This window comes from Procambarus clarkii, chromosome 65 (genome assembly GCF_040958095.1).
Source record: "Procambarus clarkii isolate CNS0578487 chromosome 65, FALCON_Pclarkii_2.0, whole genome shotgun sequence".
Taxonomy (NCBI): Eukaryota; Metazoa; Arthropoda; class Malacostraca; order Decapoda; family Cambaridae; genus Procambarus; species Procambarus clarkii.
Window position 1 is genome coordinate 6,422,161 of NC_091214.1, and position 24,825 is coordinate 6,446,985.

The 24,825-nt window shown below is 39.0% G+C and overlaps 1 protein-coding gene across 1 annotated transcript in view; it reads left to right on the top strand.

Annotated features, from left to right (window-relative positions):
- LOC123753419 (zinc finger protein 345-like) overlaps positions 1-24,825 on the top strand; it is an 89,610-nt gene that overhangs the window by 25,705 nt on the left and 39,080 nt on the right. Inside the window, exons 6-10 of the mRNA XM_069309383.1 lie at positions 559-628; positions 7,097-7,122; positions 10,688-10,769; positions 18,510-18,535; positions 22,071-22,152. Coding sequence (XP_069165484.1) covers positions 559-628; positions 7,097-7,122; positions 10,688-10,769; positions 18,510-18,535; positions 22,071-22,152 — 286 coding nt within the window. The remainder of the gene's footprint in view (positions 1-558; positions 629-7,096; positions 7,123-10,687; positions 10,770-18,509; positions 18,536-22,070; positions 22,153-24,825) is intronic.

The following is a 24,825-nucleotide window of genomic DNA, read 5'->3' on the forward strand; positions in this document are numbered from 1 at the left end:
TTAATAGGATATTAAATAGGAGCTGCCTCGTATGGGCCAATAGGCCTTCTGCAGTTACCTTTGTTCTTATGTTCTGTCTTGTGGTGATAATTTTAATACCCTATTATTATCCCCTTTCTTGTGTCCATTCATCCACTTGTAAACCTCTATTATGTCACCCCTAACTCTTCGCCTTTCCAGTGAATGCAATTTAAGCTTTGTTAATCTTTCTTCATATGAAAGATTTCTAATTTGGGGAATTAACTTAGTCATCCTACGCTGGAAACGTTCAAGTGAATTTATATCCATTCTATAGTACGGCGACCAAAACTGAACTGCATAATCTAAATGGGGCCTAACCAGAGCAAGATATAGCTGAAGAACCACACCAGGTATCTTGTTATTAACGCTTCGATTAATAAATCCTAGTGTCCTATTTGCCTTATTACGAATATTCATGTTTTGATCCTTTTGTTTTAAATTCTTACTAATCATAACTCCCAGATCCCTTTCGCAATCTCAGCACCATCTAGCTCGTATCTTGTAACTCTCGTATTCTTGTAACGTGTTCTCTTACAGGAGCGAATAGAAGAAGGTGTTGCTACTGATACTGACATGGTGCTAGGCAGTGATGATGAGGAAGAGCAAGGTGCACCTTGCGCAAGGTGTAAAAAGAGATAAGTAGAGCAAGAAGAAACTATGAAGTTCGATTAGCAGGCCAAGCAAAGGCAAATCCTAAAGGTTTTTTGTCAGTTATATCGAAAAAAGGATATGGAAAGGATAGGTGCACCTTGCGCAAGGTGTAAAAAGAGATAAGTAGAGCAAGAAGAAACTATGAAGTTTGTATAGCAGGCCAAGCAAAGGCAAATCCTAAAGGTTTTTTGTCAGTTATATCGAAAAAAGGATATGGAAAGGATAGGTCTATTAAAAACCGAGATAGGTCCGATAACGGATAATGACGAAGAGATGAGTAGTATTTTTAATATATATTTAATCTCTGTATTTACTAAAAAGAACTTAACTCTATGCCTTTAGCCGAACAAGTCTATGTGGGTGGGGACGAGGACTGGTTGATTAGTTTAACAGTTACCAGGGATGATATTATTAAACAAATAGAAAAACACAAACCAAGCAAATCCCCTGGACCGGATAAAGTGTTTACCAGGGTGCTTAAAGAATGCAAAGAGGAGCTTCGCGATCCATTGTCTACTATATTTAATAAATCATTAGAGTCAGGCAGATTGCCAGAGTCGTAGAACATTGCTAATGTAGTGCCAATTTTTAAGAATGGAGATAGATCACTTGCGTCAAACTATCGGCCAATTAGCCTAACGTCTATTGTGGGAAAGTTACTTGAATCGATATTTCGTTTTCACCTTGAAAAAACAAATTAATAAACGAGTCACAATATGGTTTAACAAATGGCCGTTCATGGGTAACAAAATTGTTATCTTTTTATTCTAGCATAGTTGAGGGAGTTGATAGTGGTTAGGTTTGCGATGTTGTGTACCTTGACTTTAGTAAAGTTTTTGATACAATGCCACATGAAATACTGATTAAAAAGATAGAGGCTCATGGTATTGGGGGTGCTATATTAAGAGGGAATAGTGTATGGCTATACCAAAGGAAACAGAGTCAGTGTGCATGGTGTTAAGTCAGAGTGGGATAATGTTGTAAGTGGAACGCCTCAAGGCTCTGTATTGGGACCTCTGTTGTTTATAATATTTATATAAATGATTTAGATTCAGGTTTAAGTTGCAACATTTGCAAATTTGCCGATGATACAAAATTCGGCAGGGAAATTATCACGGAAGACGACTCACTATCACTTCAAGCTGATCTAAATAGGGTTTTGAAATGGTCAAAAGATTGGCAGATGCAGTTTAATGCTGATAAATGTAAAGTTTTGAGTCTAGGTAATGATGATAGAGTTACAAGATACGAGCAAGATGGTGCTGAAATTGCGAAGTCGGATTGCGAAAGGGATCTGGGAGTTATGATCAGTAAGAATTTAAAACCAAAGGATCAATGCACGAATGTTCCAAACAAATAAATGCATGAATGTTCGTAATAAGGCAAATAGGATACTGGAATTTATTTATCGAAGCGTTAGTAACAAGACACCTGGTGTGGTTCTTCAGCTATATCTTGCTCTGGTTAGGCCCCGTTTAGATTATGTAGTTCAGTTTTGGTCGCCGTACTCTAGAATGGATATAAATTCACTTGAACGTGGCCATGCAGCGTACGCTGACAAAATTAATTCCCCAAATTAGAAATCTTTCAAGTGAAGAAAGATAAACAAAGCTTAAATTGCATTCACTGGAAAGGCGAAGAGTTAGGGGTGACATGATAGAGGTTTTCAAGTGAATGAATGGACATAACAAAGGGGATAATAATAAGGTACACGAAACAATGCGTGTAAATTGGATAAGCTTAGATTTAGAAAAGACTTGGGTAAATTCTGGTTCGGTAATAGGGTTGTTAATTTGTGGAACCAACTACTGGGAAACGTAGTGGAGGTGGGGTCCCTCGATTGTTTCAAGCGCTGGTTAGACATGTATATGAGTGGGATTGGGTGGATATAAATAGGAGCTGCCCAGTATGGGCCAATAGGCCTTCTGCAGTTACGTTGGTTCCTATGTTCTTATCCTGCAAAAAAAAAAGATGTTGTTGTTGTTTTAGATTTAGCTACTCAGAACGAAGTGTCCATGTAGTACGGGCTATGGTGAGCCCGAAAAAATAGAGATCGACATAGCTTATTACATTCTTTAGAAAGGTGAAGAATTAAGGGTGACAGGATAGAGGTGTACAATTGGATGAATGTCCATAACAAAAGGGATAGTAATAGGGTAATGAAAGTATCAACACAAGACAGAACAGAACACAATGGTATAAATTTGATAAGTTTCAAATTTATTCAAATAATTTATTCAAAAGTTTCAAATAAGTTTCGATTTATGAAAGACCAGAGTAAATACTTGTTCGGTAACAGGGTTCGCGTAACATAATAGAAGTAGTATTAATTGATTGTTTGAAGCGGAGGTTAAACATATATTTGAATGAGATTGGGTAGATATAAATAGTAGCTACCTCTTGGGTGGATATAATTATCAGCTACCTAGCTCTTAGGTGGATATAAATAGTAGCTACCTCTTGGGTGGATATAAATAGTTGCTACCTCTTGGGTGGATATATATAGCAGCTACCTCGTATGGGCCAATAGGCCTTCTGCAATTACCTTCATCCTAATGTTCTCATCAGCTTACCTCTCTTTTTTTTACTTTCTCATCTCTCCATCACCCATCCCACCCGTGTCCCCTCCCCCCTTTTTTTCTTGTTCTTACCTTTCACCTCTTGTTACCTGCTCTTCACCTCACTCTTGTCTTATATATGCCCGTGCCTCTTATGTCCTCTTCACTAGCGACTTCATAACGGTCCAGGACGGGCAGAAACTTCGTCGTCTCATCTTATGGTGTGTAGTTTGGTCAAGATTTCTTCAGCCACGTTATTGTGAATCATCATCTGCACGAGATATTGAACAATTCCTGAACTTACGGGAACATAATCGCTTTCATACTAACTTGGAGATATGGAAACCAATGTAATGATTCGTACTGTTGATAAGCCTCTCGAGTGTCTCGAGTGCTCAAGAAAATTCAGGTACCTTAGCAATTTGAAACAACACTTGTTAGTACATTCTGATGATAGGCCTTACAAGTGTTCTGAGTGTGCAAAAAAATTTAAGGGCCCTGGAACTTTGAGAAAACACCTTTTAGTACATACTGATGATAGGCCTTACGAGTGTTCTGAGTGTGCAAAAAAGTTCAAGTCACCTGCAAGTTTGAAACAACACTTGTTAGTACATTCAGATGATAAACTTCACGAGTGTCCTGAGTGTGCGAAAAAGTTCAAACACCGTCACAATATGAAAAAACACATGTTACTACATTTGAAGGATGAACTTCATAAGTGTAAAGATTGTGGCAAAAGTTAGTCTTCGTGAAAATAAGAAACGTGTAAGAGTGCATACAGGTGATACATCTCACAGGTGTGAAGAGTGTGAGAAAAGATTTAGTAAATTTTCAAACATGAAGAGGTGTTGGTGCACTTTAATGATAAAGCTAATCAAGGCCAAAGCGAGCAACAAGAAGCAGAAAGTGAAAAAGGCATCAATTCCACGACATGTTAGTGAAGTTTGATGATGAAGTGTTTCCTCGAAACAATAAGAAGCGGAAAGTGTAAAATAGTGGATGCTCAGTGAATGATTTGGGATCATCTTATGTGTAAAAAAATATTACCTAAAATAAAAGTTTCAGATCAATAAGTATTATTATTTTTTATTACTGTTTCTTTTCACTACAACTTTGAATTGGGTGTACCTTAATTTATATACTATATCCAGTAAGTCTTCAAGTAAGACTCCAGTAAGTCTAAAAAACTTATTTTAAAATTATATAAAAAAAAATTACTGGATAAAAAGACTCCAGTAATATAAAGAACTGCTACATGTAAGCAGGTAATATAACGAATGAAGAAAAGGCGATGAGGTAGCTTAGTGACAGGGTGTATGGGGGAATGGCAATTCTTTTAACCATGTAGCTTAGTCGATTAAGGCAGCGTCTGGGATTCTCTCGGACGTAGGTTCGAATCCCCGTCACGGCCCTTGTTCATTTGATGCATCACGCTATTGTGATTTCTGTGTTCGAATTTTTGAAATCTAACATATTTATTTATTTATATATACACAAGAAGGTACATTGGGCTTAGGAGAGTACATAGCATTGATGATTCTTGTAAAGCCTTGTACGCATTGAGTTTCGGGCAGGTCCTAAATCTAGCAGCTTAACTTGATACCTGGTTGATGGGGTTCTGGAGGTTCTTCTACTCCCCAAGCCCAGCCGGGGCCAGACTTGACTTGTGAGCGGCCCGCAGACCCACAGCCCGGTTGGTCCAGCACTCCTTGAAGGAAACAATCTAGTTTCCTCTTGAAGAGGTAGGACGTTTGTAACGGTTCTATTGTTACGTAAAGTATGGTGACAAATAAACACAGACACTAAGATACTATATATATATTTCGTCGAATATACAGAAGTACACAGGTGATACGTTGGTGTGAGTTGAGCGCACTGAGCGTTGGTACAGTATCTCGCAAGTGTCTGCTCTAGACCACACTTGAAAGTAGACTAGCCAATGTTCGCTACACCGCTGCTTATATGCTCGGGCAACACCTCACCTCATTCATCTCCAAAGATTGACAGGAATATTAACAATGCATTTGGAGCGAGTATATTATTGGGATAATGTACTCGCTACAGAACTCCCCCTCCCAGGGGATGAAAGGAAAAATACTTGATCAAGGAACTTAGCTGGTCGGTGAATTGTACGCCCTGCTCGCGTTACATAACCATCAAAGTTAACTTCCTCCTCTTCGCTGATGTCATCAAACTGGGGTCGTAGGGTGGGAGGTCGCACAGGATTGGTCCGTCGTCGTAGGATCAGGTTGTGGTGCGGCTGGTAACTGGGGTTGTAGGGTGGGAGGTCGTACAGGATCGTCTGTTGTCGTAGGTGGCGGTGCTGCTGGTAACTGTGGTCGAAAAGTGAACTGCGTAGTCGGCGGATGTGTCTCTGGATTTAGCAGTGTCGCAGACGTTGAGACGAAGCCTGGAGCAGAGCAGAGAGCTGAGTGAGGCCGGAGTCGTGGAGAGCGTGGCGGCTCGATTGAGAATTGTGTGTCTGAACTCGGGGAGCGAGAGCGTGGCGGCTCGATGCGGTCGTAGTCTGCTGTCTGCTCTGTGTCGAAGCTGTAGCGTCTTGGGTTGATTAGGACTGTACACGCCGAGTACTACATTGTTGACTGTGGCAATTGTAGACTGGTACCAAAAGATGTAGGCAGTGTGTGGACAAGCTCGGTGTAGCAGGAGAGAAGAATGTGCATAATTGTTGCGTCCTTGGGTCGCTGGTGGAGCATTTAGATCCGGGGCGGATGGGCTCGGGCACCAGGACAATAGGAGGTAATGTAGGCACGTAGTTAGGACAACGAGGGAATCACTGCTAGAGCTGAATTGTCCTGGAGGCGACGAAGAGTCGGAAACGCAAGCTGTAAGTCCTGTACTGCGCAAAGTGCTTGAGTCGGCAGAGTATCAGAATGCAGTGAACGTGTAGATGAATCTGACGAAAGAGCAGCTTTCGTGGGCGCCCCTGTAGAACAAGCAGTGCCCTGGCAGCGACGGAGAGTCGGCAGGACAGGCTGTAGATCCCACATTATGTAGTTACTGATGAAGCTGCCAGATGAGTGAGTAGTGATCGTGGAGCAGCAAGCCGTAGTAGATGAAAATGCAGAGATGATCGCGATGAAAATCATAGCTGTGGCAAGGGTGTTGGCAACGTTCCACGACAGGTGGCTGCGGTCCACAGCAAGCAGCAGCAGTAGAGGTCCAGTGAAAGTCCATGTTGTAGTCCATCGTGGCTGGGTATCGTCGAAACTCTCTGGGGTCACCAATGTAATGTTCTGTAGCGAGTAGATTATCCCAATAATATACTCGCTCCAAATGCATTGTTAATATTCCTGTCAATCTTTGGAGATGAATGAGGTGAGGTGTTGCCCGAGCATATAAGCTGCGGTGTAGCGAACATTGGCTAGTCTACTTTCAAGTGTGGTCTAGAGCAGACACTTGCGAGATACTGTACCAACGCTCAGTGCGCTCAACTCACACCAACGTATCACCTGTGTACTTCTGTATATTCGACCAAATATATATATAGTATCTTAGTGTCTGTGTTAATTTGTCACCATTCTTTACGTAACAATAGAACCATTACACGTTGAACAACCGTGGACCTCTGATGTTCATACAGTGTTCTCTGATTGTGCCCACGGCACCTCTGCTTTTCACTGGTTCTCTTCTGCATTTTCTTCCATGTCGTTCATTCCAGTACGTTGCTATTTTACTGTGCAAATTTGGGACCTGTCCCTCCACTATTTTCCATGTGTATATTATTTGGTATCTCTCTCGTCTCCTTTCTAGTGAGTAAATTTGGAGAGCGTTGAGACGATAATTTAGGTGCTTAATCTCGTCTATGCGTGCCGTATATGTTCTCTGTATTCCCTCAATTTCAGCAATTTCTCCTGCTCTGAAGGGGGAAGTGAGTACTGAGCAGTGCTCAAGACGGGACAACACAAGTGATTTGAAGTACAACCATTTGTACTTCAAATTTGAGTACAACCATTGTGATGGGATCTCTGGTCTTGAAGGTTCTCGTAATCCGTCCTATCATTTTTCTGGCTGACGCAATACTTGCTTGGTTATGCTCCCTAAACGTTAGGTCGTCGGACATCATTATTCCCAAATCCTTGACATGCTGTTTTCCTACTTTGAGCAGATTCGATTGTTTTTTGCACCCTGAATTATGTTTAGGATCCTCATTTTTGCCGTATCTGAGTACCTGGAATTTATCACCGTTAAACATCATGTTATTTTCTGCTGCCCAATCGAAAACTTTGTTAATATCTGATTGTAGTTTATCAATGTCTTCGGCAGAGGTAATTTTCATGCTGATTTTTGTATCATCTGCAAAGGATGACACGAAGCTGTGACTTGTGTTTTGTCTATATCTGATATGAGAATAAGGAACAACAGTGGTGCAACAGTGGACTGTACCTTGAGGTACAGAGCTTTTAACTGCGCTCGGACTCGATTTTACTTGATTGACTGTTACTCTTTGTGTTCTGTTCGACAGGAAATTGAGTATTCAGCGTCCTACTTTACCAATTATACCCATTGACCCCATTTTGTGTGCAATCACTCCATGGTCACATTTGTCGAATGCCTTTGCAAAATTGGTGTATACGACATCCGCGTCATGTTTTTCCTCAGTGATTTTGATATAGTGGCCAAGTAGCTGTGAGAGGCATGATCTTCCAGCTCTAAATCCATGTTGGCTTATATTGTGGAGGTCATTGGTTTCCATGAATCTAGTGACTTGACTCCTGATCACTCTTTCAAATACTTTTATTATGAGAGACGTTAGTGCAACTGGTCTATAATTCTTTGTGCCAGTGCTTTGCTACCACCCTTGTGTAGACGGGCAATGTCTGCTGCTTTAAGCGCATCTGGTATCTCCCCTGTGTCCAAGCTCTTCCTCCACACTATACTGAGTGCCTGTGCTACTGGCACTTTGCATTTCTTTATAAATATTGAATTCCATGAGTCTGGACCTGGGGCTGAGTGCATGGGCATATTGTCAATTTCTCTTTCAAAATCTGCCTCGCTCGTGTTGATATCAGTTACATTTACTGGTGTTTGAGTATCATTCATAAAAAAATTGGCCGTATCTTCCAGTAATCCGAATGATTACTGTTTTATCTTTCACTATGTGATGGCCATTCAGGATGGTGTTGTGGTATTGAGAATAATGTTGCTTAATACCTCCGTCTTGCAAATGAAGTGTAAACTTAACGTACTCGTGGTATCTCCAGTGTAGTATATATATGTCAACGCTCAGTCTCCAGTGCTGCATTTGTATTGATAGTCAGTGCATCAGTACACCTAGTACATTATTACTGCGTTAATACACCTCAGACATGTCATTTCAAATAATGAGAAAAGCTTTACGAGTGTTGTTATAATAAATGACCGGACGCATTTCACTGCAAGGTTTACAATTCTTGTCAATAATGACTCGTATCACCTTCTTGTATGCCTGAGTGAATGGGTTTTTATAATGCACTAGATGCACTACGAATTTATATGGTATACTACGGCATACTACGAGCAAGGTATACTACGTTCCTGGGATTTGCTTAGAATATTTTTAAATAGGTTATATTTTGAATCCACATCGAAATCCAGTTTTACGTCACCTGTCGCTGGGTTCACGTCTAGCCCACACCCCATCCCCAAGACATTCCAACCATTTTGACCCCAAAAAATCCATAGGCTATTGAAATCAGCTTTTCGAAAATCAGGCACTTTAACAGAATTTTCTCCTATAGATCTATTCCATTCAATGCTAAATCTGATTTCTTTATGATCACTGTTCACTAGCTCACTCCCTATTTCCATCTCCTTAATTTGTGTTTCCCTGTTAGTTAACACTAAATCTAAAATATTATTTCCCCGCGTTGGTTCCTAAATATGTTGCATAAGAAAGCAATCGTCAATTAATTCTAGGAAGTCTTCTGCTTCATTATTCCCTGTTTTGTTCACCCAGTTTATTCCACTAAAATTAAAGTCATCCATGACATAAATACTGTTAGATCTAGATGCTCTAGATATTTCATCCATAGAAGCTTTGCTTCCATTCTGTCTAAATTTGGTGGCCTATATATAAATCCTATTATAATAATATTTGCTTTTTCGTTTAATTCTATCCAAATAGTTTCTGTGTGTGGCTCAGATTTGATTCCCTCTTTGAGACTACATATCAAATTGTCCCTTACATATATGGCTACTCCCCCTCCTCGTCTAATATATGTATCTGTGTGAAATAGTTTAAATCCATTTATTTGATATTCAGCTAATAGTTCTCTATTTTCTACATTCATCCACGTTTCGGTAAGTGCAATAATATATATTTCTTCTGTACAGATAAGAGCATTTAACTCGTTTATTTTGTTTCTTAGACTTCTACTGTTAGTGTAATATACCCTAAGTGAATTGTTATTTTGAGGCCCCTTCTCTTTCTGATCATTTTGCCAATGTGTTTTTCCATAAACATATATTGATGATAGAGTTACAAGATACGAGCTAGATGGTGATAAGACTGCGAAGTCGAATTGCGAAAGGGATCTGGGAGTTATGATAAGTAAGAATTTAAAACAAAAGGTTCAATGCATGAATGTTCGTAATAAGGCAAATAGGACACTGGGATTTATTAATCGAAGCGTTAGTAACAAAACACCTGGTGTGGTTCTTCAGCTATATCTTGCTCTGGTTAGGCCCCATTAAGATTATGTAGTTCAGTTTTGGTCGCCGTACTATAGAATGGATATAAATTCACTTGAACGTTTCCAGCATAGGATGACCAAGTTAATTCCCCAAATTAGAAATCTTTCATATGAAGATAGATTAACAAAGCTTAAATCATTCACTGGAAAGGCGAAGAGTTAAGGGTGACATGATAGAGGTTTACAAGTGGATGAATGGACATAACAAAGGAGATATAAATAGGAGCTGCCTCGTATGGGCCAATAGGCCTTCTGCAGTTACCTTTGTTCTTATGTTCTGTCATGTGGTGATAATTTTAATACCCTATTATTATCCCCTTTCTTGTGTCCATTCATCCACTTGTAAACCTTTATTATGTCACCCCTAACTCTTCGCCTTTCCAGTGAATGCAATTTAAGCTTTGTTAATCTTTCTTCATATGAAAGATTTCTAATTTGGGGAATTAACTTAGTCATCCTACGCTGGAAACGTTCAAGTGAATTTATATCCATTCTATAGTACGGCGACCAAAACTGAACTGCATAATCTAAATGGGGCCTAACCAGAGCAAGATATAGCTGAAGAACCACACCAGGTGTCTTGTTATTAACGCTTCGATTAATAAATCCTAGTGTCCTATTTGCCTTATTACGAATATTCATGCTTTGATCCTTTTGTTTTAAATTCTTACTAATCATAACTCCCAGATCCCTTTCGCAATCTCAGCACCATCTAGCTCGTATCTTGTAACTCTCGTATTCTTGTAACGTGTTCTCTTACAGGAGCGAATAGAAGAAGGTGTTGCTACTGATACTGACATGGTGCTAGGCAGTGATGATGAGGAAGAACCTGAGGAAGAGCAAGGTGCACCTTGCGCAAGGTGTAAAAAGAGATAAGTAGAGCAAGAAGAAACTATGAAGTTCGTATAGCAGGCCAAGCAAAGGCAAATCCTAAAGGTTTTTTGTCAGTTATATCGAAAAAAGGATATGGAAAGGATAGGTGCACCTTGCGCAAGGTGTAAAAAGAGATAAGTAGAGCAAGAAGAAACTATGAAGTTCGTATAGCAGGCCAAGCAAAGGCAAATCCTAAAGGTTTTTTGTCAGTTATATCGAAAAAAGGATATGGAAAGGATAGGTCTATTAAAAACCGAGATAGGTCCGATAACGGATAATGACGAAGAGATGAGTAGTATTTTTAATATATATTTAATCTCTGTATTTACTAAAAAGAACTTAACTCTCTGCCTTTAGCCGAACAAGTCTATGTGGGTGGGGACGAGGACTGGTTGATTAGTTTAACAGTTACCAGGGATGATATTATTAAACAAATAGAAAAACACAAACCAAGCAAATCCCCTGGACCGGATAAAGTGTTTACCAGGGTGCTTAAAGAATGCAAAGAGGAGCTTCGCGATCCATTGTCTACTATATTTAATAAATCATTAGAGTCAGGCAGATTGCCAGAGTCGTAGAAGATTGCTAATGTAGTGCCAATTTTTAAGAATGGAGATAGATCACTTGCGTCAAACTATCGGTCAATTAGCCTAACGTCTATTGTGGGAAAGTTACTTGAATCGATATTTGCAACCATTCGTTTTCACCTTGAAAAAACAAATTAATAAACGAGTCACAATATGGTTTAACAAATGGCCGTTCATGTGTAACAAAATTGTTATCTTTTTATTCTAGCATAGTTGAGGCAGTTGATAGTGGTAAGGTTTGCGATGTTGTGTACCTTGACTTTAGTAAAGTTTTTGATACAATGCCACATGAAATACTGATTAAAAAGATAAAGGCTCATGGTATTGGGGGTGCTATATTAAGAGGGAATAGTGTATGGCTATACCAAAGGAAACAGAGTCAGTGTGCATGGTGTTAAGTCAGAGTGGGATAATGTTGTAAGTGGAACGCCTCAAGGCTCTGTATTGGGACCTCTGTTGTTTATAATATTTATATAAATGATTTAGATTCAGGTTTAAGTTGCAACATTTGCAAATTTGCCGATGATACAAAATTCGGTAGGGAAATTAACACGGAAGACGACTCACTATCACTTCAAGCTGATCTAAATAGGGTTTTGAAATGGTCAAAAGATTGGCAGATGCAGTTTAATGCTGATAAATGTAAAGTTTTGAGTCTAGGTAATGATGATAGAGTTACAAGATACGAGCAAGATGGTGCTGAAATTGCGAAGTCGGATTGCGAAAGGGATCTGGGAGTTATGATCAGTAAGAATTTAAAACCAAAGGATCAATGCACGAATGTTCCAAACAAATAAATGCATGAATGTTCATAATAAGGCAAATAGGATACTGGAATTTATTTATCGAAGCGTTAGTAACAAGACACCTGGTGTGGTTCTTCAGCTATATCTTGCTCTGGTTAGGCCCCGTTTAGATTATGTAGTTCAGTTTTGGTCGCCGTACTCTAGAATGGATATAAATTCACTTGAACGAGGCCAGCGTACGCTGACAAAATTAATTCCCCAAATTAGAAATCTTTCATGTGAAGAAAGATTAACAAAGCTTAAATTGCATTCACTGGAAAGGCGAAGAGTTAGGGGTGACATGATAGAAGTTTTCAAGTGAATGAATGGACATAACAAAGGGGATAATAATAAGGTACACGAAACAATGCGTGTAAATTGGATAAGCTTAGATTTAGAAAAGACTTGGGTAAATTCTGGTTCGGTAATAGGGTTGTTAATTTGTGGAACCAACTACTGGGAAACGTAGTGGAGGTGGGGTCCCTCGATTGTTTCAAGCGCTGGTTAGACATGTATATGAGTGGGATTGGGTGGATATAAATAGGAGCTGCCCAGTATGGGCCAATAGGCCTTCTGCAGTTACCTTTGTTCCTATGTTCTTATCCTGCAAAAAAAAGATGTTGTTTTAGATTTAGCTACTCAGAACGAAGTGTCCATGTAGTACGGGCTATGTTGAGCCCGAAAAAATAGAGATCGACATAGCTTATATTACATTCTTTAGAAAGGTGAAGAATTAAGGGTGACAGGATAGAGGTGTACAATTGGATGAATGTCCATAACAAAAGGGATAGTAATAGGGTAATGAAAGTATCAACACAAGACAGAACAGAACACAATGGTATAAATTTGATAAGTTTCGATTTATGAAAGACCAGAGTAAATACTTGTTCGGTAACAGGGTTCGCGTAACATAATAGAAGTAGTATTAATTGATTGTTTGAAGCGGAGGTTAAACATATATTTGAATGAGATTGGGTAGATATAAATAGTAGCTACCTCTTGGGCGGATATAAATATCAGCTACCTAGCTCTTAGGTGGATATAAATAGTAGCTACCTCTTGGGTGGATATAAATAGTTGCTACCTCTTGGGTGGATATATATAGCAGCTACCTCGTATGGGCCAATAGGCCTTCTGCAATTACCTTCATCCTTATGTTCTCATCAGCTTACCTCTCTTTTTTTTACTTTCTCATCTCTCCTTCACCCATCCCACCCGTGTCCCCTCCCCCCTTTTTTTCTTGTTCTTACCTTTCACCTCTTGTTACCTGCTCTTCACCTCACTCTTGTCTTACATATGCCCGTGCCTCTTATGTCCTCTTCATTCTTGATAGAGAGGGTGATCATCCACACCCAAATTACACTCCTTCCGCGCCGTGGGAAGAGCCTACTTTCAAAATAGTAATAGAAAGTCTCCCAATGAAAAAGGCTGCCTATGATCCGACAATCCTAAGGCGCATAATAGAGGAGCAAATGTATAGCATAGCAGTAGCAGGAGCCACCCACATCTTCACAGACGGATCGGTGGACACAGAAAATGAGAGTGCTGGCGCTGCTCTTTGCACGACCAGCGTTCAGGCATATTGGAGACTGGGAGGACTAGTATCATCAACCCAAACTGAGCTGTTCGCCATACAACAGGCGTTCGCATATGTGATTGCACAAAACACTCAAAATGCAATCATACACACAGACTCAAAAGCTGCACTTCAAATACTAGGACAAAAACAGTGGAAAGATAATGTGGAAATAATTACCACCATTTTGTATCAAGGAGCAGTCGCTAAAGGCAAAGGCCTCAACATAACTTTAAACTGGATCCCATCCCATATTGGAATCCCATTAAATGAAAAAGCTGATGAAATTGCTAAATTGGCAACTCGTCATCCAGTGATACATAAAACAATTCAACCCAGCCTAGAGAACATAAAAAACATCATCACCAAAAAGCTCTCACATCTCAACAAATCCTACCTACACCAGAGAATAGCTGAAGGTTCGCCATCTGCAACATGGTATCTTCAGGCAACCAAATTAGAAAGGTTAAATATCCCAAAAGGAATCCACAGGGAAATAGCAGTTAGGCTATATAGACTACGTCTAAGTTACAGATGCAACTGGGAGATTGGTGAACCCCGACAGAGAGAGTGCATCTTCTGCCAAACTGCCACAGAAAAGCCATTACTTCACTATCTTCTGGAATGTGAAGCAACCAGTGACCTTAGAAGAGCTTTAAGAGTTCCTGAATCATGCAGTGGCCACCCTGAAGCCATCAACACAGCCACTCTCCTGGTCAACAAAGGTGTCCAGCAGCTGGACAACCTCATAAAGACTGAGAAGCAGTATCCTCCCCCACGATAACAGCTTGATGGTTAAATGCAACCTCAGAACACTGGGAAAAAAAAAAATTGTACCACTTACGGGCTATTCATGCCCGTGCCACCTCTTGGGTGGCTAAATCTTTATCAATCAATCATGTCCTCTTGACTAGCGACTTCATAACGGTCCAGGACGGGCAGAAACTTCGTCGTCTCATCTTATGGTGTGTAGTTTGGTCAAGATTTCTTCAGCCACGTTATTGTGAATCATCATCATAGATAGACATTATCTACTCAGCCCTTGACAAAAATGAGTTTCCGATTGGACTCTTCATTGACCTAAGAAAAGCCTTTGATACTGTTAATCACAACTACCTCTTACTTAAACTCCAGCATTATGGAATCCGAGGCCTTGCCCTTGACTACATCCGATCCTATCTTAGTGACAGACACCAATATGTAACCATCAATGATACAACTTCTTCCACTCTACCAATTACCGTTGGAGTGCCACAGGGCAGCATCTTAGGACCTCTTCTATTTCTTATATATATAAACGATCTGCCTAATGTCTCTAATATTCTCAAACCTATATTGTTTGCTGACGATACTACCCTTATCTACTCAAACCTCAACCCACATACACTAAATAATGTTGTGAATAATGAATTAAAAAAAGTCCACTTATGGATGTCAACGAACAAACTAACATTAAACATCGAAAAGACTTACTACATCTTATTTGGAAGCAAATCATCAAATGCAATTCAGCTACAGATAGACAACATTAACATCAGTAATAAAAATGATGGCAAGTTTCTTGGCCTATTCCTAGACAAGAGACTCAACTTCAGCACCCACATTCAACACATAACTAAGAAAGTCTCTAAGACAGTTGGTATACTCTCCAAAATCAGATATTATGTTCCTAACTCTGCTCTCCTCTCACTATATTATGCACTAATCTACCCCTATCTTAATTATGGTATCTGTGCATGGGGGTCTACCACTGCAAACCACCTTAAGCCCATCATCACACAGCAAAAATCTGCTATCAGAATAATAACTAACTCTGCTTTCAGACAACACTCAGCTCCCTTGTTTAAATCTCTAAACTTGCTAAATATTAACTCCCTCCACACATTCTCTTGTGTCAACTACATTTACAAAACCCTGTTCTTAAATGCAAACCATGCTCTGAAACTCTCCCTGGACAGATGTAATAGGACCCATTATCACCACACCAGAAATAAATATCTCTTTGATATCCCCAGGGTCAAACTTAATCTGTGTAAACACTCTATGCAAATTAAGGGACCTAGTCTATGGAACTCACTCCCTAGTGAATTGAAAAACTGTAAAACTTTTGCCTTATTTAAAAGCAAAACCAAAAAGTACCTAACTTCATCTATTTAGTTTCCTACACTGAGCTTTAAATTTGCTCTGTACCTAGTGGTACCCAATCTCATAATTTTTATGTAATATCAAACAACCTTATCATTGTGTTCATTGCTGTCTTCTTTTATGTGCTAGCCATATGCTGTATTGTGACTACCAATTTTTGTCAACTACCATTCAAGCTGTCATTGCAATCAATCTTATATTGTTTCTGCTGTATTGTGCCTACCAATTTGTTGTCAACTACCATTTTAAGCTGTCATTGCAATCAATCATAGCTACCTATGTGCTTTAATATACTGTACCTATAATTTTCTCTCATCTTTTTTTTTTTCATTCCATGTAGTCTGTTATCATTTTTTTGTCTATAAATTTTGCAAGTATTTACCTCCTTAAAATTTTCTTAGATTAAGGACCTGCCCGAAACGCTGCGCGTGCTAGTGGCTTTACAAGACTGTAATTACCATAATTGTATCCTCACATTCCTTATGTACATTCTTGTATATGCATAAATAAATAAATAAATAAATAAATCATCTGCACGAGATATTGAACAATTCCTGAACTTACGGGAACATAATCGCTTTAGCAGTCTCCGTGGTGTAGTGGTAAGACACTCGCCTGGCGTTCCGCGAGCGCTATGTCATGGGTTCGTATCCTGGCCGGGGAGGATTTACTGGGCGCAATTTCTTAACTGTAGCCTCTGTTTAACGCAACAGTAAAATGTGTACTTGGATGAAAAAACGATTCTTCGCGGCAGGGGATCGTATTCCAGGGACCATAGGATTAAGGACTTGCCCGAAACGCTACGCGTACTAGTGGCTGTACAAGAATGTAACAACTCTTGTATATATCTCAAAAAAAAAAAAAAAAAAAAAATATATTAACTTGGAGATATGGAAACCAATGTAATGATTCGTACTGTTGATAAGCCTCACGAGTGTCTCGAGTGCTCAAGAAAATTCAGGTACCTGGTAACACTTGTTAGTACATTCTGATGATAGGCCTTACGAGTGTTCTGAGTGTGCAAAAAAATTTAAGGGCCCTGGAACTTTGAGAAAACACCTTTTAGTACATACTGATGATAGGCCTTATGAGTGTTCTGAGTGTGCAAAAAAGTTCAAGTCACTTGCAAGTTTGAAAAAACACTTGTTAGTACATTCAGATGATAAACCTCATGAGTATCCTGAGTGTACGAAAAAGTTCAAACACCGTCACAATATGAAAAAACACATGTTACTACATTTGAAGGATGAACTTCATAAGTGTAAAGATTGTGGCAAAAGTTACAGTCTTCGTGAAAATAAGAAACGTGTAAGAGTGCATACAGGTGATACATCTCACAGGTGTGAAGAGTGTGAGAAAAGATTTAGTCAATTTTCAAATATGAAGAGGTGTTGGTGCACTTTAATGATAAAGCTAATCAAGGCCAAAGCGAGCAACAAGAAGCAGAAAGTGAAAAAGGCATCAATTCCACGACATGTTAGTGAAGTTTGATGATGAAGTGTTTCCTCGAAACAATAAGAAGCGGAAAGTGTAAAATAGTGGATGCTCAGTGAATGATTTGGGATCATCTTATGTGTAAAAAAAATATTACCTAAAATAAAAGTTTCAGATCAATAAGTATTTTTATTTCTGCATTTTTACTTTTTATTACTGTTTCTTTTCACTACAACTTTGAATTGGGTGTACCTTAATTTATATACTATATCCAGTAAGTCTTCAAGACTTACTGTAGTAAGTAAGACTCCAGTAAGTCTAAAAAACTTATTTTAAAATTATATAAAAAAAAAATTACTGGATAAAAAGACTCCAGTAATATAAAGAACTGCTACATGTAAGCAGGTAATATAACGAATGAAGAAAAGGCGATGAGGTAGCTTAGTGACAGGGTGTATGGGGGAATGGCAATTCTTTTAACCATGTAGCTTAGTCGATTAAGGCAGCGTCTGGGATTCTCTCGGACGTAGGTTCGAATCCCCGTCACGGCCCTTGTTCATTTGATGCATCACGCTATTGTGATTTCTGTGTTCGAATTTTTGAAATCTAACATATTTATTTATTTATATATACACAAGAAGGTACATTGGGCTTAGGAGAGTACATAGCATTGATGATTCTTGTAAAGCCTTGTACGCATTGAGTTTCGGGCAGGTCCTAAATCTAGCAGCTTAACTTGATACCTGGTTGATGGGGTTCTGGAGGTTCTTCTACTCCCCAAGCCCAGCCGGGGCCAGACTTGACTTGTGAGCGGCCCGCAGGCCCACAGCCCGGTTGGTCCAGCACTCCTTGAAGGAAACAATCTAGTTTCCTCTTGAAGAGGTAGGACGTTGAACAACCGTGGACCTCTGATGTTCATACAGTGTTCTCTGATTGTGCCCATGGCACCTCGCTCTTCACTGGTTCTCTTCTGCATTTTCTTCCATGTCGTTCATTCCAGTACGTTGCTCTTTTACTGTGCAGATTTGGGACCTGTCCCTCCCCTATTTTCCATGTGTATATTATTTGGTATATCTCTCGTCTCCTTTCTAGTGAGTAAATTTGGAGAGCGTTGAGACGATAATTTAGGTGCTTAATCTCGTCTATGCGTGCCGTATATGTTCTCTGTATTCCCTCAATTTCAGCAATTTCTCCTGCTCTGAAGGGGGAAGTGAGTACTGAGCAGTGCTCAAGACGGGACAACACAAGTGATTTGAAGTACAACCATTTGTACTTCAAATTTGAGTACAACCATTGTGATGGGATCTCTGGTCTTGAAGGTTCTCGTAATCCATCCTATCATTTTTCTGGCTGACGCAATACTTGCTTGGTTATGCTCCCTAAACGTTAGGTCGTCGGACATCATTATTCCCAAATCCTTGACATGCTGTTTTCCTACTATGAGCAGATTCGATTGTGTTTTGCACCCTGTATTATGTTTAGGATCCTCATTTTTGCCGTATCTGAGTACCTGGAATTTATCACCGTTAAACATCATGTTATTTTATGCTGCCCAATCGAAAACTTTGTTAATATCTGTTTGTAGTTTATCAATGTCTTCGGCAGAGGTAATTTTCATGCTGATTTTTGTATCATCTGCAAAGGATGACACGAAGCTGTGACTTGTGTTTTGTCTATATCTGATATGAGAATAAGGAACAACAGTGGTGCAAGGACTGTACCTTGAGGTACAGAGCTTTTAACTGCGCTCGGACTCGATTTTACTTGATTGACTGTTACTCTTTGTGTTCTGTTCGACAGGAAATTGAGTATTCAGCGTCCTACTTTACCAATTATACCCATTGACCCCATTTTGTGTGCAATCACTCCATGGTCACATTTGTCGAATGCCTTTGCAAAATTGGTGTATACGACATCCGCGTCATGTTTTTCCTCAGTGATTTTGATATAGTGGCCAAGTAGCTGTGAGAGGCATGATCTTCCAGCTCTAAATCCATGTTGGCTTATATTGTGGAGGTCATTGGTTTCCATGAATCTAGTGACTTGACTCCTGATCACTCTTTCAAATACTTTTATTATGAGAGACGTTAGTGCAACTGGTCTATAATTCTTTGTGCCAGTGCTTTGCTACCACCCTTGTGTAGACGGGCAATGTCTGCTGCTTTAAGCGCATCTGGTATCTCCCCTGTGTCCAAGCTCTTCCTCCACACTATACTGAGTGCCTGTGCTACTGGCACTTTGCATTTCTTTATAAATATTGAATTCCATGAGTCTGGACCTGGGGCTGAGTGCATGGGCATATTGTCAATTTCTCTTTCAAAATCTGCCTCGCTCGTGTTGATATCAGTTACATTTACTGGTGTTTGAGTATCATTCATAAAAAAATTGGCCGTATCTTCCAGTAATCCGAATGATTACTGTTTTATCTTTCACTATGTGATGGCCATTCAGGATGGTGTTGTGGTATTGAGAATAATGTTGCTTAATACCTCCGTCTTGCAAATGAAATGTAAACTTAACGTACTCGTGGTATCTCCAGTGTAGTATATATATGTCAATGCTCAGTCTCCAGTGCTGCATTTGTATTGATAGTCAGTGCATCAGTACACCTAGTACATTATTACTGCGTTAATACACCTCAGACATGTCATTTCAAATAATGAGAAAAGCTTTACGAGTGTTGTTATAATAAATGACCGGACGCATTTCACTGCAAGGTTTACAATTCTTGTCAATAATGACTCGTATCACCTTCTTGTATGCCTGAGTGAATGGGTTTTTATAATGCACTAGATGCACTACGAATTTATATGGTATACTACGTTCCTGGGCTTTGCTTAGAATATTTTTAAATAGGTTATATTTTGAATCCACATCGAAATCCAGTTTTACGTCACCTGTCGCTGGGTTCACGTCTAGCCCACACCACATCCCCAAGACATTCCAACCATTTTGACCCCAAAAAATCCATAGGCTATTGAAATCAGCTTTTCGAAAATCAGGCACTTTAACAGAATTTTCTCCTATAGATCTATTCCATTCAATGCTAAATCTGATTTCTTTATGATCACTGTTCACTAGCTCACTCCCTATTTCCATCTCCTTAATTTGTGTTTCCCTGTTAGTTAACACTAAATCTAAAATATTATTTCCCCGCGTTGGTTCCTAAATATGTTGCATAAGAAAGCAATCGTCAATTAATTCTAGGAAGTCTTCTGCTTCATTATTCCCTGTTTTGTTCACCCAGTTTATTCCACTAAAATTAAAGTCATCCATGACATAAATACTGTTAGATATAGATACTCTAGATATTTCATCCATAGAAGCTTTGCTTCCATTCTGTCTAAATTTGGTGGCCTATATATAAATCCTATTATAATAATATTTGCTTTTTCGTTTAATTCTATCCAAATAGTTTCTGTGTGTGGCTCAGATTTGATTCCCTCTTTGAGACTACATATCAAATTGTCCCTAACATATATGGCTACTCCCCCTCCTCGTCTAATATATCTATCTGTGTGAAATAGTTTAAATCCATTTATTTGATATTCAGCTAATAGTTCTCTATTTTCTACATTCATCCACGTTTCGGTAAGAGCAATAATATATATTTCTTCTGTACAGATAAGAGCATTTAACTCGTTTATTTTGTTTCTTAGACTTCTACTGTTAGTGTAATATACCCTAAGTGAATTGTTATTTTGAGGCCCCTTCTCTTTCTGATCATTTTGCCAATGTGTTTTTCCATAAACATATATTAATGATAGAGTTACAAGATACGAGCTAGATGGTGATAAGACTGCGAAGTCGAATTGCGAAAGGGATCTGGGAGTTATGATAAGTAAGAATTTAAAACAAAAGGTTCAATGCATGAATGTTCGTAATAAGGCAAATAGGACACTGGGATTTATTAATCGAAGCGTTAGTAACAAAACACCTGGTGTGGTTCTTCAGCTATATCTTGCTCTGGTTAGGCCCCATTAAGATTATGTAGTTCAGTTTTGGTCGCCGTACTATAGAATGGATATAAATTCACTTGAACGTTTCCAGCATAGGATGACCAAGTTAATTCCCCAAATTAGAAATCTTTCATATGAAGATAGATTAACAAAGCTTAAATCATTCACTGGAAAGGCGAAGAGTTAAGGGTGACATGATAGAGGTTTACAAGTGGATGAATGGACATAACAAAGGAGATATAAATAGGAGCTGCCTCGTATGGGCCAATAGGCCTTCTGCAGTTACCTTTGTTCTTATGTTCTGTCATGTGGTGATAATTTTAATACCCTATTATTATCCCCTTTCTTGTGTCCATTCATCCACTTGTAAACCTCTATTATGTCACCCCTAACTCTTCGCCTTTCCAGTGAATGCAATTTAAGCTTTGTTAATCTTTCTTCATATGAAAGATTTCTAATTTGGGGAATTAACTTAGTCATCCTACGCTGGAAACGTTCAAGTGAATTTATATCCATTCTATAGTACGGCGACCAAAACTGAACTGCATAATCTAAATGGGGCCTAACCAGAGCAAGATATAGCTGAAGAACCACACCAGGTGTCTTGTTATTAACGCTTCGATTAATAAATCCTAGTGTCCTATTTGCCTTATTACGAATATTCATGCTTTGATCCTTTTGTTTTAAATTCTTACTAATCATAACTCCCAGATCCCTTTCGCAATCTCAGCACCATCTAGCTCGTATCTTGTAACTCTCGTATTCTTGTAACGTGTTCTCTTACAGGAGCGAATAGAAGAAGGTGTTGCTACTGATACTGACATGGTGCTAGGCAGTGATGATGAGGAAGAACCTGAGGAAGAGCAAGGTGCACCTTGCGCAAGGTGTAAAAAGAGATAAGTAGAGCAAGAAGAAACTATGAAGTTCGTATAGCAGGCCAAGCAAAGGCAAATCCTAAAGGTTTTTTGTCAGTTATATCGAAAAAAGGATATGGAAAGGATAGGTGCACCTTGCGCAAGGTGTAAAAAGAGATAAGTAGAGCAAGAAGAAACTATGAAGTTCGTATAGCAGGCCAAGCAAAGGCAAATCCTAAAGGTTTTTTGTCAGTTATATCGAAAAAAGGATATGGAAAGGATAGGTCTATTAAAAACCGAGATAGGTCCGATAACGGATAATGACGAAGAGATGAGTAGTATTTTTAATATATATTTAATCTCTGTATTTACTAAAAAGAACTTAACTCTCTGCCTTTAGCCGAACAAGTCTATGTGGGTGGGGACGAGGACTGGTTGATTAGTTTAACAGTTACCAGGGATGATATTATTAAACAAATAGAAAAACACAAACCAAGCAAATCCCCTGGACCGGATAAAGTGTTTACCAGGGTGCTTAAAGAATGCAAAGAGGAGCTTCGCGATCCATTGTCTACTATATTTAATAAATCATTAGAGTCAGGCAGATTGCCAGAGTCGTAGAAGATTGCTAATGTAGTGCCAATTTTTAAGAATGGAGATAGATCACTTGCGTCAAACTATCGGTCAATTAGCCTAACGTCTATTGTGGGAAAGTTACTTGAATCGATATTTGCAACCATTCGTTTTCACCTTGAAAAAACAAATTAATAAACGAGTCACAATATGGTTTAACAAATGGCCGTTCATGTGTAACAAAATTGTTATCTTTTTATTCTAGCATAGTTGAGGCAGTTGATAGTGGTAAGGTTTGCGATGTTGTGTACCTTGACTTTAGTAAAGTTTTTGATACAATGCCACATGAAATACTGATTAAAAAGATAGAGGCTCATGGTATTGGGGGTGCTATATTAAGAGGGAATAGTGTATGGCTATACCAAAGGAAACAGAGTCAGTGTGCATGGTGTTAAGTCAGAGTGGGATAATGTTGTAAGTGGAACGCCTCAAGGCTCTGTATTGGGACCTCTGTTGTTTATAATATTTATATAAATGATTTAGATTCAGGTTTAAGTTGCAACATTTGCAAATTTGCCGATGATACAAAATTCGGTAGGGAAATTAACACGGAAGACGACTCAGTATCACTTCAAGCTGATCTAAATAGGGTTTTGAAATGGTCAAAAGATTGGCAGATGCAGTTTAATGCTGATAAATGTAAAGTTTTGAGTCTAGGTAATGATGATAGAGTTACAAGATACGAGCAAGATGGTGCTGAAATTGCGAAGTCGGATTGCGAAAGGGATCTGGGAGTTATGATCAGTAAGAATTTAAAACCAAAGGATCAATGCACGAATGTTCCAAACAAATAAATGCATGAATGTTCATAATAAGGCAAATAGGATACTGGAATTTATTTATCGAAGCGTTAGTAACAAGACACCTGGTGTGGTTCTTCAGCTATATCTTGCTCTGGTTAGGCCCCGTTTAGATTATGTAGTTCAGTTTTGGTCGCCGTACTCTAGAATGGATATAAATTCACTTGAACGAGGCCAGCGTACGCTGACAAAATTAATTCCCCAAATTAGAAATCTTTCATGTGAAGAAAGATTAACAAAGCTTAAATTGCATTCACTGGAAAGGCGAAGAGTTAGGGGTGACATGATAGAAGTTTTCAAGTGAATGAATGGACATAACAAAGGGGATAATAATAAGGTACACGAAACAATGCGTGTAAATTGGATAAGCTTAGATTTAGAAAAGACTTGGGTAAATTCTGGTTCGGTAATAGGGTTGTTAATTTGTGGAACCAACTACTGGGAAACGTAGTGGAGGTGGGGTCCCTCGATTGTTTCAAGCGCTGGTTAGACATGTATATGAGTGGGATTGGGTGGATATAAATAGGAGCTGCCCAGTATGGGCCAATAGGCCTTCTGCAGTTACCTTTGTTCCTATGTTCTTATCCTGCAAAAAAAAGATGTTGTTTTAGATTTAGCTACTCAGAACGAAGTGTCCATGTAGTACGGGCTATGTTGAGCCCGAAAAAATAGAGATCGACATAGCTTATATTACATTCTTTAGAAAGGTGAAGAATTAAGGGTGACAGGATAGAGGTGTACAATTGGATGAATGTCCATAACAAAAGGGATAGTAATAGGGTAATGAAAGTATCAACACAAGACAGAACAGAACACAATGGTATAAATTTGATAAGTTTCGATTTATGAAAGACCAGAGTAAATACTTGTTCGGTAACAGGGTTCGCGTAACATAATAGAAGTAGTATTAATTGATTGTTTGAAGCGGAGGTTAAACATATATTTGAATGAGATTGGGTAGATATAAATAGTAGCTACCTCTTGGGCGGATATAAATATCAGCTACCTAGCTCTTAGGTGGATATAAATAGTAGCTACCTCTTGGGTGGATATAAATAGTTGCTACCTCTTGGGTGGATATATATAGCAGCTACCTCGTATGGGCCAATAGGCCTTCTGCAATTACCTTCATCCTTATGTTCTCATCAGCTTACCTCTCTTTTTTTTACTTTCTCATCTCTCCTTCACCCATCCCACCCGTGTCCCCTCCCCCCTTTTTTTCTTGTTCTTACCTTTCACCTCTTGTTACCTGCT